The sequence below is a fragment of the Sardina pilchardus genome, chromosome 13, assembly GCF_963854185.1.
Source record: "Sardina pilchardus chromosome 13, fSarPil1.1, whole genome shotgun sequence".
Classification (NCBI taxonomy): domain Eukaryota; kingdom Metazoa; phylum Chordata; class Actinopteri; order Clupeiformes; family Clupeidae; genus Sardina; species Sardina pilchardus.
Window position 1 is genome coordinate 25,466,062 of NC_085006.1, and position 13,611 is coordinate 25,479,672.

General features: G+C 39.7%; 1 protein-coding gene across 2 annotated transcripts; it reads right to left on the bottom strand.

The window, feature by feature from the left end:
• Positions 1–224: 224 nt before the first annotated feature.
• On the bottom strand, positions 225–13,212 carry si:zfos-464b6.2 (uncharacterized). Of its 2 annotated transcripts, none has more exons than XM_062552973.1 (2): positions 12,705–13,212; positions 225–1,691 (listed from the first exon to the last, which is right to left on the bottom strand). In XM_062552973.1, the coding sequence occupies exons 1-2, from the start codon at positions 12,733–12,735 to the stop codon at positions 322–324; spliced, it is 1,401 nt and encodes a 466-aa protein (XP_062408957.1). In that variant the 5' UTR covers positions 12,736–13,212; the 3' UTR covers positions 225–321. The 2 variants fall into 2 exon arrangements, with proteins under 2 accessions (XP_062408957.1, XP_062408958.1); XM_062552974.1 differs by having other exon boundaries at positions 12,628–12,711.
• Between the last annotated feature and the right edge of the window lie 399 nt (positions 13,213–13,611).

Below are 13,611 nucleotides of genomic sequence, written 5' to 3' on the forward strand. Positions count from 1 at the left end.
CTCTGCCCTCCAACCCTTCTCTCTTCTCTTATGACTACCACCCGCTCTACTTGAGGTTTCACTGCCCTTTTTTTTCTGGAAATCCAGATGTGAAAGTAAAATTAAGCTCAGGATGCTGGTAATGTACCATCTTAGAGATGCGTTGTCTGTTGAAGTACTCTAAAAGTACGACCTTTGACATAATTGTCAGTGCAACCATAATTATAATCTTTGTTTGACATAGATTTATTTACCTGACAAAAGATTTATTTACCTGACAACATAATGGATATGTAAAAACCAATACAGCCGCTAGATGACATCATATAGTATTACGGCACACTATTTTGTAGAGGTCTTATTTAACACATGTGAAACGGCGGGGATGAGACGAGGGGCATAATCCCAAAGGCGCTCGTCCTTTATAAGTTCCTCCCTGGTGACGTCCTGCTGCCAGGGAGCTCTGATGTGGTACATCCTGGCCACGTCAGCATCAACACGGACCCCTCTGCTGTCAGATGACAGGAGGCCATGCACCGTCGTGCGGTAGACCGTTCGGGGATCAACGATCACCTTGAAGTTATTGAACACGTTGGGGTAGTTCGGCTCGCGCCAGATGTGATCCAAGATGTCCACGCCAGAGATGCCCTGCCACTCCCTCGGCCGCTCTGCCGCGTTCCTCCCGCCCACCGTGTTCCGGAACACATGGTTCTGAAACTCAAAGCTAGTTTGACTGCCGTGCTTCTGTTCTAACACAGGCAGCAGTTCCGTCCAGCTGTTTACCTTGACCGGCACAATAACCTCGTCCAAGTCCTGCAGCACCACGTACCGTGTTTGGTACATGAAACGGTAAACGCAGTCGTTCAGCGCAGCAATTTGTCCAAAGTAATGCAGCTCTCCTGGAGACACGGATGGCTGCCACCCTCGCGACACATTGATATACTGCGTTATGGGCCAGGGAATGATCTCGACAAAGCCTTCCTTGATGTAATAATCCAGTACTCTCTGCGTGGCTGTGTTGCAGCTGGATTTGTAGATAGCTACGTGCTGGGCCCCCAGTAGTCGGAACATCTCCAGGGTCTGCACCAACTGCAGGACGTTGGTGTAATCATACATCACGGAGATACAGACGGTAAACTGGTAAGGGAAGGACTCAGTACGCGTCTCTTGGTTCCGAATGGGGAGAATAGACGGCTTCTGGTTCCCGAGAGGCGACTTGTGAATTGCCACATGGGAGGGCGACAAGCAATTTTCGGGGACCGAGCACAAGATGTCTGCCGCGCCAAAGTTAAATCCAAAATGGTCGGAGTGGATCTCTTGCTCGGCATTGCTAGTCCTGATGAGTTCTTCATCACAGCAAAACAAGCAGGAGTAGCTGACAGCCTCCGTACGTTTCACAATAGCTATCGTGCGGATTTGCGATCTCGACCGATGCTCCATGTACGATGAGACTAAATAAGTCCTGGAGCCATTGACGTGGACCAGAGGGTTCACCCTCTCTGGAAGACCACAAACACTCTTGGGCACACTTTTCCCACTTGGATAAGGAGCATTTAGTCTGTCTCCCAATCTACTGTTCTCTCCCAGGTAGAGGAGGAGATAGACTACAGTCACTAGCCAGAACACCCCCCCAAGTCTACATATGAGGTGGTGACTTGGACCATGACTGGACGTTGATGGCATCAGTGGGTCCTTAATCTTTACTGTTACCTCTGGAAAATATAAAGCACATGGAGAGAACATCAACAAGGAGTCAAACATCACAGGGAAGACACTGATAATCAAACATGTCATGCAGTTATGATGACAAAAGCTAAATCTAATATTGTTGTTATTGTTTCATTATTTACTATTATTATTATGATTGTTATTATTATTGTTTACAACTATTACTACAAACACAGAGCATTGCAAAGCACTTACTAAGAGTTGGTCAGGTTTGCTTCTAAACAAAAACCTTCTCACAATTGATCAAAGCTATGTTGTACACACCTGAGGCTATACTGTGGTCAAAATTGTGGTATTTTTTTCCCCACACAATACTGTATTCTCCGCCCAAACCCGAGCCTCAGAACGTGCACAGGCTCGGGTAGGGTCGGGCAAGATTTGTTCTCAGTTCTAATCATGACTCTTTGTGATTTGCAATCTGAGGCTGAGGTTTCACCACAGACCGGCTTTGTTTGCTCATCAGGACATTTCCAAAGTCACAAGCCTCAATATGACTGCCTTAACACCATAGGGCACCCTGTGGTGTCTTGCAGACATGACCAAGTTGGCCATGACCATGAAACCGTAAAAAAACAACAAAAAAAAGCAAACGTCAATCATGTCAGTGCCATAAGAACAAAAAGTCAAAATGCTTTGCAATGTCGTTCACTCTCACTCTCACTCAGTCAGCATTTTTTTTAGGAAATTGCACACGGCTGTAGACATTCTGTTTGGCGCATATTGAACAATAAAAACATTTCCTTCCAGAAAAGTGACTGAACAGAAACAGAAAGTTAGTTGACAGAATAGCACTGGTTACTTTGGTCAACTGATCATTTGGATACATACACAAGCCAGATGATTTTTGTGGAAAGGCTGTTAAACAGAGAACCTGATCATGTTAATAATGAATGTTACATAAGCATATCTATCCTTACTCTAATCTGGTATTCTGTCAAATGCCATAACCATAAACTATAAAGCTGGTTGTGGGTTGTTGGCATTGGCTGTGAGTCTTGCAACCTCAGCATCACAACTGTTTCATCAAAATGTAAGACATTGCTGATGTAATCCAAAGTATTCAGAAGGTATCACTCACATTGAGTAATGTAATATGGTACAAAATACATTTTATGGCATGTATACTGTAAACGCAAAGATTATAGCGAAAAAGTAACCTTCCCTTACATACACTTTCATTTAAGACATTAAAAGCTCAAATGACGGCAACGTTTAGAACTCCATAACTTCTCACGGAGCAAAGCCCATGCCGTGTCAAAGCCAAAGTTTAGAAACTTGTTCTATCTCTTAAGCATCAAATCCACAGACGTGAATGTTGTTGCCAATGGGCGTCGGCCTTTCACTGAAAATAAGAGGGTAGTACCACCATGATCTGAAAGGCAGTTTCCCGAGGAGGAAGTCACTTCTCTAAAACCAGCATTACAAAGTGGTTAACTATATTGGCTATATATACTGTAATTTCCCAACTATAGGCCGCGGCTTATACATTGATTTTGTAACATTTCTTCAGCTATGAGGTTAATACACGGGTGTAGTTAATATGGTATTAATCAGGCTTGTGCAAAATTCAGAATTGAATTGAGAATGACTCCTAAATTCCAATTCAATTCTTGAGTTTGAATTGAATTTGAATTGAGGTCAAAAACAGGATGCAGAATTACAATTCGAATTTGAATTAAGGGAAGTAGAATTGAAATTCAATGAAATTCAAATCAATTCATATACATAATATAAGGGTACACTGCAAATTATTTGATTCTTATCAAGATAAAAAAAAAAATAGATTAGAAGTGTTAGATCATTTATATTGTTTGAAGCGTGAATTTCTTACTTTACGTAAGTGCTCAACTTTACACTATCTTAAATCAAGCACATCTTTTTTTTTGTCTCAAATAGGCATGAAATCTTAAAATGAGGTAAATACTGTTAAAATGAGATGTTTTACATCTCTCCCTCAAATTCTCATCAAAATAAAGCTTGTTTTAAGATTAAGTGACATGAAAATTTGACTTAATTTAAGATGACATTTAAGACTTAAGATATCATCTTAAAACAGCAGTTTATGCTTATAACAACTTATGTAACAACTTTAAATATACATAATCTAGACTTGTCACAAGTTGTGGTACTGTGGCGCAACAGGTTACAGCATTAGTACCTTGTACTCGTCTAACTACCTACGGGCACCCGGTTCGAATCTCACCTGCGGTCATATCCGAATCTCTCCCCAACTCTTTCACTCATCTACCCGCTTCCTGTCTATCTTCATTGTCCTATCTGAATAAAGGCAAAAAGTCCGGAAAATATTCTTCCAAAAAAAAAAAGGATATAATCTGAGGCTGTTTAAATTTAAGTAACCTCATTTTACAACCAGCATTTTATGCTTATATTAAGTAGGCCTATATTTTACTTATTTTGGGGATGTAAAAATTATATTGATAAGTAATCTTAAAAACAGAAATTTCATCTTATGTTAAGTTTCCAAATACCTCTGTAGACATGCTTATTGCTAGATTTTTTTTATTTATCTTAATTCACAAAATCTTGTCAAGTGAAATTATCTTGCTGCATGGACAGAAAATTTCACTTGTTTTGAGTACCTTTTACCTCAGATTTAGTGTTTTTATCTTGTTTTTAGACACCCTTTTTTTGCAGTGTTTAACAATTAAGTTTCACAAAATGTCAGATATGATCTCAACAAACACACAATTTATAATTGAAAACAGTAATCAATTACATTTCCAATGTAATTTTCCCTGAACTGAATGTATGTGAGATTCAACACATTCTTCCTGTTTTGTGACATGTGAATTTGTTTTGAATTGCCATGAATTGAATTCCACTTCCTGTCATTCCAATTCCAATTCAAATTCAACTTCCTGTGGGGTGGGGCCAATTCAATTCAAATTCCAACTCATGAATTGAATGGAGGCAAATTCTAAAATTCGGAATTGTGCACAAGCCTGGTATTAATATGGTTTTGTTTCTTTTAACTTGCATAAACTGTACTGCGGCTCATACACAATGCGGCTAAAAATCTCACCAAAAATGTTGATTTTAGCTCTAACAAATGAAAGTGACCTCATAATTGGCCAAGGGCCTTACGGGATTTTTTGAAAAAAAAAAACTGTTTTATTTATTTATTTAAATTAGTGCCAGTGCTACTCAATATGTTAACAGAATTTGCATCATCAAAATAAAGTAGTTGAATTACTTTAGTTGATATTATTATTACTGACCATTTTACTTACAGTAATGTTGTCTTACCTTTACATTTAAAGTTAACACATAATTACATTACATTACATTCGCCTGATTCTTTTTAATCAAACCGACTTACAACATGGTAAACAACATGATGTAATTTGTATGTTTCAGAATTTTAATTTAGCAGATTTGCAGTTTTATGTATCCCCTGTTTCAATCCGGTTCTACCCTATTTCCTTGTGTCCTTCCAACATCTTCCCAGCCTCTGTCACTCTGGGGAAGAGGTAGATAGATAGATACTTAGATAGATAGATAGATAGATAGATAGATAGATAGATAGATAGATAGATAGATACTTTATTGATCCCCAAGGGAAAATTCAAGACAGGTAGATTATCTGCGGCACTGGACTGGGACAAAAAAGTAAGCCTTGGCATTTTTGGCTCAAAGGGGCCTAATCATTCAGGCACACTCCTGGTAGTGCCCTTAAAGGAACATTTCACCATTTTTTCATATTAAACTACGTTATTCCCTTAACTGAGTTGATACATACCTCTCACGTGCGCGGTGCAACTTTCATAGCACTTAGCTAGCCCAATGCATTCATTAGGATCCAAACAGTGATGAAGTTAGAAGCAACCAAACACCTCCATATTTTCCCTAAAATACAGTTAAATGAGTAGTCACATGACCAAGTATGGTGAGACAAAATAAAACATGGTGCATTTCTAAGCAGGTAAGAGGGATAACTATATTGTGTGGCGCAGTAATATCCTCACTCTTGCACTTTCAGTTTCACTTTGGAGTGAGGATATTACTGCGCAGTCTAAGTGCTCCCAATGTTATTCCGCCTTTTACTTGCTTAGAAATGCACCACTTTTTACTTTGTCTCACCATACTTAATCGTATGACTACTTGTGTAACTGTATTTTAATAGGGAAAACATGTAGGCCGCGAGCTAGATAGGCCTACCGTGCACCCCCCCCACCTCCCAACAAAACCATACTTTTTTGAAAGGTCTGGGTGTGTAGAATATGAATCTGAATGTTAACATTGAAAATTTTGGGATGCACTACCTGTTTTAGCCCTATGAAAAGGGAAACCCTAAAAAACGATTATAAGCGATTCTAACACATCAAGATGGTCCTATCAATCAGAACAGCTTTTAAGTGACCTATTACACATTCAAACTTCACATATGAAGACTTAGGTCAAATGTCTACCATGCTGCTTTTTGGTAGGTGTCTTAAATGAACATAGGCAAAGCCTTATATTGATATAATGAGCCCATTTCATGTATAGGCCACAAAGTAGATTCGACTACCATACACCGCCTACCCCCTTTTCTAACAAAATCATGCTTTTGTGAAAGGTTTGGATGTGTACAATATGAATATGAATGTTAACATTGAACATTTTGGGTTGCACTACCTGTTTTAGCCCTATGAATAGGGAAACCCTAAAAACCGATTATAAGCGATTCTAACACATCAAGATGGTCCTAGTAGGGATGGCGAAAACTACACATTTTCTTGACCGACCACCGAGGCTCATTAGCCGGTTGAAACCGGTTAGCCGATTCGTTTAAATTATGCTATTTGAAATAACAGCCAGCCACGCAATTTCCCAAATCTCATCTCTCTGTCCCCCGCTCCTACACAGCCCCGGCGCCGCCCTTTCACTCACGTCACTTTTTAAAATCCCCAACAGCGCCAAACATGAGTCCTGCAAACCAAGGAGCTTGTAAGTGGAGGACAAGTGGTTCCTTCGCTCCGAAAATGGTTTGGGTTCAATGTGATCGCGTTGCAAATAAAGGCGTTTGTCTAGCGTTAGAAGCTCATTTGAAGCTGAAATGACCGCGGCTCACATATGAAAATGACAGCTCCGAAGAGACGCAGCTTAGTTTGAGGAAGTGCTAACAATAATAACGAAAGATGATCATTACCTTATCTGTTACCGTTTATGACCCTTTCTGAAATGTAGATGTAATGTCTTTTCCAAATCTAAGCCCATCTTATGCGGAAAGTTGCCTAGACTGCAACACGATAAAACCAATGGATAAAACAGCGCACTTACAGATTGCAAAAGACGCACCGGCCACCGCTGTGACCTCGTGCCAAATGTTTTTATTGGTTTATTTCGTAGCCTAGCCTACAAGCAGGCGAGTTATGAAAAAATTGAGTGTGAGGGATAATTTATTAACTTCACGCAAAGAAATATCTTCTTGGAATGAGATGGCTAGCTGTAGTAGCGTTTATAGTCCACTGTCTTTAGCCTAATTTAAATGCCTCTTTTTTTTTTTTTTTTTAACCGACTAGCGACAACTTTGGTCGGTTAACGTGGATACGGTCAACCATCGGTCAAACAGTCACCGGTTAACATCCCTAGGTCCTAGTCAATCAGAACAGCTTTTAAGTGACCTATTACACACTCAAACTTCCCATATGAAGACTTAAGTCAAATATCTATCATGCTGCTTATTGGTAGGTGTCTTAAATTAACATAGGCAAAGCCTTATATTGATATAATGAGCCCATTTCATGTATAGGCCACAAAGTAGATACGACTAGTACCATACACCCCCTACCCCCTTTTCTAACAAAATCATGCTTTTGTGAAAGGTTTGGATGTGTACAATATGAATATGAATGTTAACATTACACATTTTGGGTTGCACTACCTTTTTTAGCCCTATGAATAGGGAAACCCTAAAAAACGATTATAAGCGATTCTAACACATCAAGATGGTCCTAGTCAATCAGAACAGCTTTTAGATGACCTGTTACAGACTCAAAGTTCACATATGAAGACTTAGGTCAAATATCTACCATGCTGCATATTGGTACTGTAGGTGTCTAAAATTAACATAGCTAAGGCCTTATATTGATATAGGGAGCTAATTTCATGGATAGGCCACAATCTACTGTAGATACGCCTACCATGCACCCCCAATCCCTCTGCTTTGGGGTTGGGGGTGTATGGTAGGCACAAATGCACAATAACTTAATACAAGAGAACTATAAAGCATTCTCATTTCTCTCTCACACACACACACACACACACACACACACACACAAATGAACTACAGCATGTGCACAGACACTGTAACTACACTGACAAACTTATAAAAGTAACACTGTTGTTTTATGCCCCCATTTATAATGAGCTGAACTCAAAGAGCTAAGACTTTATACACAAAAGGCCTATTTCACTCAAATATTGTTCATAAATCTGTGCTAGTGAGCACTTCTTTTTTGCCAATGTAATTCATACACCTCATAGGTGTGGCCTATTAAGATGTCAGGTGTGCCTTAGGCTGGCAGGCTCACAATAAAAGATCACTCTAAAATGTGTAGATCCATAACACAGCACAATGCCACAGATGTTGCAAGCTTCAAGGGAGCCTACAGTTGGCTGCTCCCTCTGACTGCAGGAATGCTCATTTCTCTACCATAAGCCGTCTCCAAAGGCATTTCAGAGAATTTGGTAGTACTGTATCCAACCAGCCTCACAACAACAGTAGACCATGTGTAACCACACCAGCCCAGGACCTCTACATCTAGCATCTTCACCTCCAAGATCATCTGAGACCCACCACCCGAACAGCTGCTGCAACAATCGGTTCTGCACAAAGTGTCTGCAGTTTGTCATCGTAACTGACTGGAGTGGGCAAATGCTCACATTCGAAGGGGTCTGGCACTTTGGAGATGTGTTCTCTACACAGATGAATCCCGGTTTTCACTGTACAGGACTGATGGCAGACAGCATGTATGGCTTTATGGGATGGGCAGACGTGTGTTATGGACAACAAACATAGGTGCATTTTATTGATGCCATCGATCCATAGCATCTCATCCACCACCATCACCTCATGTTGCAGCATGAATGATGATGCACAGCCCCATGTTGCAAGGATCTGTAAACAATTCCTGGAAGCTGAAAACATCCCAGTTCTTGCATGGCCAGTATACTCACCAATCATGTCACCCCCATTGAGCATGTTTGGGATGCTCTGGGTCGGCATATACGACAGCATGCTCCAGGTCCTGCCAATATCCAGCAACTTTGCAAGAGGAGTTGAAGAGGAGTGGACCAACATTCCACAGGCCACAATCAACAACCTGATCAACTCTATGCGAAGGAATTATTGACATGTCTAGAACATTGGTGTCAAAAGGCAAAATCACTGTATGTGAAGACAATACAGTGAAACTGCATATTTTAGAGTGGCCTTTCATTGTAGCCAGGCTTAGGCACACCTGTGCAATAATCATGTTGTCTAATCAACATCTTGATATGCCACACCTGTGAGGTGGATGGATTATATTGGTAAAGAAGAAGTGCTCACTAACACAGAGTTGTGAACAATATTTGAGAGAAATGTTGTGAAAGTGGTGTGTTTATAATTTTGTTCAGTGTAGTTATTGTGTGACTGTATGCATGCTGTATTGCACATTTTCGTGTGTGCATGCTGTATAGTTATTTTCCATGCTGTATGTACATAGTTCTTGTATAGTCATTGTGTGTGTATGTGCATGCTGGGTAGGAAATGGGCTCATGAAATCAACATAAGGGGCTGTATTACAACACTTCATGGTCACTTATTTAAAGTTTATTTAAATTTAGTAGGCTGTCCTGTCCACATTGGGAGTGTTTTCGTTATCAAATGGATAACGAATGGCACAACAAGGCATTCCTATGTTTCTTAATCAGTAATGGGTGTGTTTCGGGCAAAACATCCTTTAAACTAATGCGAGTGTCATCGGTCATTCCCTTTAAGAGCAAGCAGTGCAACTTAACAAACAGCGCCCGCATCATTGTTGATAATGCACTCTTAAAATAATAACCACTCGCCACTGATTTCTGACCAGGTTTCTCTTGGTCAGTAGTGCAATGCGTTTTAGTTCATGTAAGATAATGATTCTTAGATAATGTGCCAGACCCGTTCTTAAGTCATTAATTCCCACACCCCTTGGCACATTGCTCAATAAAAGAGAAGCGCATGGCGAAAAACTCTATGATAGGAATAAGCTTTGCGTTGTTATTATTACACACTTTCTGCCAGGTTTTGCATCATGAAAATAGGGCCCAAGGCCTTAACTATATTAAATGTAGTCACTTACCAAGAAGCAGTATAGGGTGTTCTTTCACCTAAGTCATCATATGAAATTTGAGTGTGTAATGGATCATCTAAAAGCTGTTCTGATTGACTTGGACAACCTCTGTTAAAATCGCTTAAAATAGTTTTTTTTCCCCTATTCAGAGGGTGAAAACAAATAGTGCAACCCAAAATGTTCAATGTTAACATTCAGATTCATCACAGACTGAAACTTTTCATTAGCGGAGGGGGTTGGGGGTGTATGTTAGGCGTATCTAGGTTGTGGCCTATACAATTAGATAGATAGATAGATAGATACTTTATTGATCCCCAAGGGGAAATTCAATTAGCTCCCTATATCAATATAAGGCCTTAGCTATGTTAATTTTAGACACCTACCAATATGCAGCATGGTAGATATTTGACTTAAGTCTTCATTATGTGAAGTTTGAGTGTGTAATAGGTCATCTAAAAGCTGTTCTGATTGACTAGGATAATCTCTGTGTTAAAATCGCTTGAAATCGTTTTTTAGGGTTTCCCTATTCACAGGGCTAAAACAGGTAGTACAACCCAAAATGTTCAATGTTAACATTCACATTCATATTGTACACATCCAAACCTTTCACAAAAGCATGATTTTGTTAGAAAAGGGGGTAGGCGGTGTATGGTAGTCGTATCTACTTTGTGGCCTATACATGAAATAGGCTCATTATATCAATATAAGGCTTTACCTATGTTAATTTAAGACACCTACCAATAAGCAGCATGGTAGACATTTGACCTAAGTCTTCATATGTGAAGTTTGAGTGTGTAATAGGTCACTTAAAAGCTGTTCTGATTGACTAGGACCATCTTGATGTGTTAGAATCGCTTATAATCGGTTTTTAGGGTTTCCCTATTCATAGGGCTAAAACAGGTACTGCAACCCAAAATGTTCAATGTTAACATTCATATTCATATTGTACACATCCAAACCTTTCACAAAAGCATGATTTTGTTAGAAAAGGGGGTAGGCGGTGTATGGTAGTCGTATCTACTTTGTGGCCTATACATGAAATAGGCTCATTATATCAATATAAGGCTTTACCTATGTTAATTTAAGACACCTACCAATAAGCAGCATGGTAGACATTTGACCTAAGTCTTCATATGTGAAGTTTGAGTGTGTAATAGGTCACTTAAAAGCTGTTCTGATTGACTAGGACCATCTTGATGTGTTAGAATCGCTTATAATCGGTTTTTAGGGTTTCCCTATTCATAGGGCTAAAACAGGTAGTGCATCCCAAAATGTTCAATGTTAACATTCAGATTCATATTCTACACACCCAGACCTTTCAAAAAAGTATGGTTTTGTTGGGAGGTGGGGGGGGTGCACGGTAGGCCTATCTAGCTCGCGGCCTAATGGAGATGTTTGGTCGCTTCTAACTTCATCTCTGTTTGGATCCTAATGAATGAACTGGGCTAGCTAAGTGATATCAAAGTTGCGCCGCGCGCCAGAGCCAGTGAGTGCACGCATTGAAACGTGAGAGATATGTATCAACTCGTCTTAATTAAGGAAATAACACAGTTTAATATGAAAAAACGGTGAAGTGTTCCTTTAAATATGCGTATTGAAAGTAGCATGGGACATTGCAAATGGAGAAGTGCACTCATTTGCCCTCTCTGACTCAGTGGTGATCAGAAGTGGGTATGGAGTACACAATCAAATACAAGCGATTGTAGTTACGTGTGTGTGTGTGCGTGTGTGTGTGTGTGTGTGTGTATATTTATTTGTTTGTGTTTTTATCTGTGTGCATGTTCTCATACATTCTTTATGATATGCAACTTCAGATTTAGATGACGTGTAACAAGCACTGTGTGGTACTATACTTCAGTTTATAATGATGAAACGTGTCATTCCATAGGGTCCTTATGACCCAAGCCAGGTCACCAATGATGATTTGAAATGACCATGTATTGATGTATTTATTTGTTTATGTATGTATGTACTGTATGTATGTATTTATTTATTTTAATCTGCTAGGTCTTAGGCTAACATGCATTGTGAGAAGATGCTCCAAAATAGTCTAGAATAGGCTTATCTTAGTAGACTCAAAGATCCTTCATTACTCCGCTTAACCTTCTCTGGTAGACTACTTTAGGCACACTAGTCAAAGTGTCATTATGGGCATGACAAGTTTGCATTCTAAAAAACGCACAATTGAATAAAGGGGTTAAAATTAGACTAGACATCTCTAATTCCGTTTAAATGGAAGTCAGTGGCAAACGTTTAAGTTACAGATGAGGCTACAGTAATAAAATAATTGTTGTTGATATCAATAATTACAACTGTGACTAGTCAGTCAAAATAGTCAAAAGTAATGTTGGCCTAATGTTAAAACGACTTGCCACACACACACCATGCTGAGGCATTACACCAGGATTGGGTTAACTTTGAGAACTTCAGCCAATCGGACAAATGCACCTGGGCTATCTTCTCTTTCCACCATAGATTAGGCTACAGAATAAGCGCGCGTCTCTCACCACAGTAGGCTACACAGCGTTAAGAACTTTAAACAAAGTAGCTTAATTAACAATTTATTCACATAGAATGATGCATAGCTTAATTCGCACACCTACTGTGTGTCCAGAGTCACAAAAGTCCGTTGGCTTCTCTCAAATAACGGCGTGGACGTCGACATTGATAGCCTACCTTTAATGTTCATCTGTTCCTCTGTCCACATGGCAACATTTCCCGTTTGAAGACCATATTTTTCTTGAGAAGACAGGCTACGGCAAGTGACTGAATTTGAAGCCTCCACCGAAAAAGAAACGAAATGTGGCTGAGAGGCGGTAATGATGGGTTTCCTGCATGCGCCACGCACAGTTCCGCACGCTCCGAGATGTTGGTTATATGAGATCAAGTGCTCCTTATAGGCGTAAAGATTGATGGTTAACGCCACTAAATGAACTATGCCATGGTTGGATTCAGAATGGTTGTATTCGTTGTTTCGCGTTTTTATTTAGCCTAAATAAAAGTATAGATTTTTTTCCATATCTTTAAAGTTATAGCTTAAATTAGTAGGCTACATGCAAATTGGCAAATAGCGGATGACTTTGTTTAGTTGCGCGCAAACAGGTGTCTCGTCGGGCTTACGGAGAGTAAGGCGTCCTCTCAACCCACTTCCTGAATTGTCCTTGTCCTCAGATAACTTTCCCTCTGTTGCGGTTTTGCTATTCGGCAAAGAGTTAATTCGTTTGGTGGGATACACTGTTAAGAAACAGAAAACATTTCAGTATGACAGTAGTACACAGTCCGATGTCAAAAGGAAGTCCATCTTATCTCACCGCTGGTTAGCAAGTAAGAACATCACACCTTTACACAGCCGAAGAGTGTCAAAATTACTCAATGCATGTCATAGATAAATATATATATATGAATGCATGTTAGCTCAGCGAACAGTTTTGTGTCAGTAATTTCACTCAGCAGTCTTGACCAGCCACACTTTTGATATGGACACAGATGTGTTGTCTCTGAACGCACTTAGCACGTCATTTTTTACACATCACATTTTAGCTTTAGCTTTACAATATACAAAGACATTTTCAAATAATTTTCA